Genomic DNA, 1,257 nt, shown 5'->3' with positions numbered 1-1,257 from the left:
CATGTATCTGAATCACACTTGCGCATGGGAAAATTAATCAGTGCAGAACTAAGTGCTGGAATATTAGTTGGAACTACTTATAATACGTGTAAGAGCATCTCCAGCAGCAAGTGATTTTTTCAGTGTGGTACTGTTTCTAACGGTCAACAAAAAAAAAAACTTTCTTGCTTAATATGTGAGCTTTTTGGAATTTCACATTTCTAAAAAATCCAAATAATTTTTGAAATTCTCAAACATTTTTTTGAATGAACATTTTTTAAACATATATTCCCTCAGCGACACTTATTATGAATCAGGGAGTAGATTATATGATGCTGAATGACTAAGCGGAAAGATAGACATCACTAAAAACATTAGAACAGTGCACCACTATAACAGTGGTTCACAAATTTAACTGCGTACTACTCCCTCCGTCCCATAATAAAAGAATGTTTTTGACACTAATGTAGTGTAAAAAACGTTCTTATATTATGGGACAAGGGAGTAGCATACTAGCATACATGTTTCAACATATTGTTAGGTAAGACAATAAAACTGATAAGAGAGGCATTACTAAATTAGCATGTCATCTGGGTAATAACATCCTAGGAAAGAGTAAACTCAACTTCGTTCCAAAAGTGAAACAGACAATTTCAAGCACGAAGCAGGTTCACGATAGGATAATGTTCTACTTCAATACATTCTTCTCTCAGGAAGGATTGGAGAGCCTGAGATCAATTGACTGCAGCTGCTCCCGGAGATGTTGGTTATCCTCCAGGAGCCGGTCATATTCAAGCAGCAAGCTTTCAGATTGCTTTTGAATAGCAAGTGCCTTGTCCTCAGCAACATGGACCTCCTCGGTCTTCTCTTGTACTTGCAGCTTCAGTTTCTTCATCTCCTCGTTCAGAGTGGCAACCTCTTCCTGGTATTTCGCCATCTCCTGAGATCTTCCATGTTTTCCTTCCTCTAACGCTTTGTTCTGCTTTGATACAGCCTCAACATTCTTCTTTAGCCCACGTAGTTCTCTGATATATTGGTGGAGTCGGTCAATAACTAGAGCAAGAAACAAAGTGTAACCTGAAAAAATCACTCAGAACATTAGCATAGCCAAATAGAACAGATAGCATGAATCATGGTAAGTACGAAGTGGATTTATTTTGGTAGAGTTGAGAAATACAGTACGTTATATTATCTATAAACTGGAATTCACCTCCACACATCACTTTTCGAGTGAAGTTAGTAGCTGCGCTAACCTGAACGTATGTAACAACAAGAGTG

The 1,257-nt window shown here is 37.8% G+C and overlaps 1 protein-coding gene across 1 annotated transcript in view; it reads right to left on the bottom strand.

Annotated features, from left to right (window-relative positions):
* Positions 1-516: 516 nt before the first annotated feature.
* Positions 517-1,257, bottom strand: part of LOC123159723 (B-cell receptor-associated protein 31) — a 2,848-nt gene continuing 2,107 nt past the window's right edge. Inside the window, exon 2 of the mRNA XM_044577534.1 lies at positions 517-1,056. Within this exon, the coding sequence (XP_044433469.1) occupies positions 689-1,056 (368 nt within the window). The 3' untranslated portion in view covers positions 517-688. The remainder of the gene's footprint in view (positions 1,057-1,257) is intronic.

Source organism: Triticum aestivum, chromosome 7B (assembly GCF_018294505.1).
Source record: "Triticum aestivum cultivar Chinese Spring chromosome 7B, IWGSC CS RefSeq v2.1, whole genome shotgun sequence".
Taxonomy (NCBI): Eukaryota; Viridiplantae; Streptophyta; class Magnoliopsida; order Poales; family Poaceae; genus Triticum; species Triticum aestivum.
This window is presented reverse-complemented; position numbering and strand designations above follow the sequence as displayed.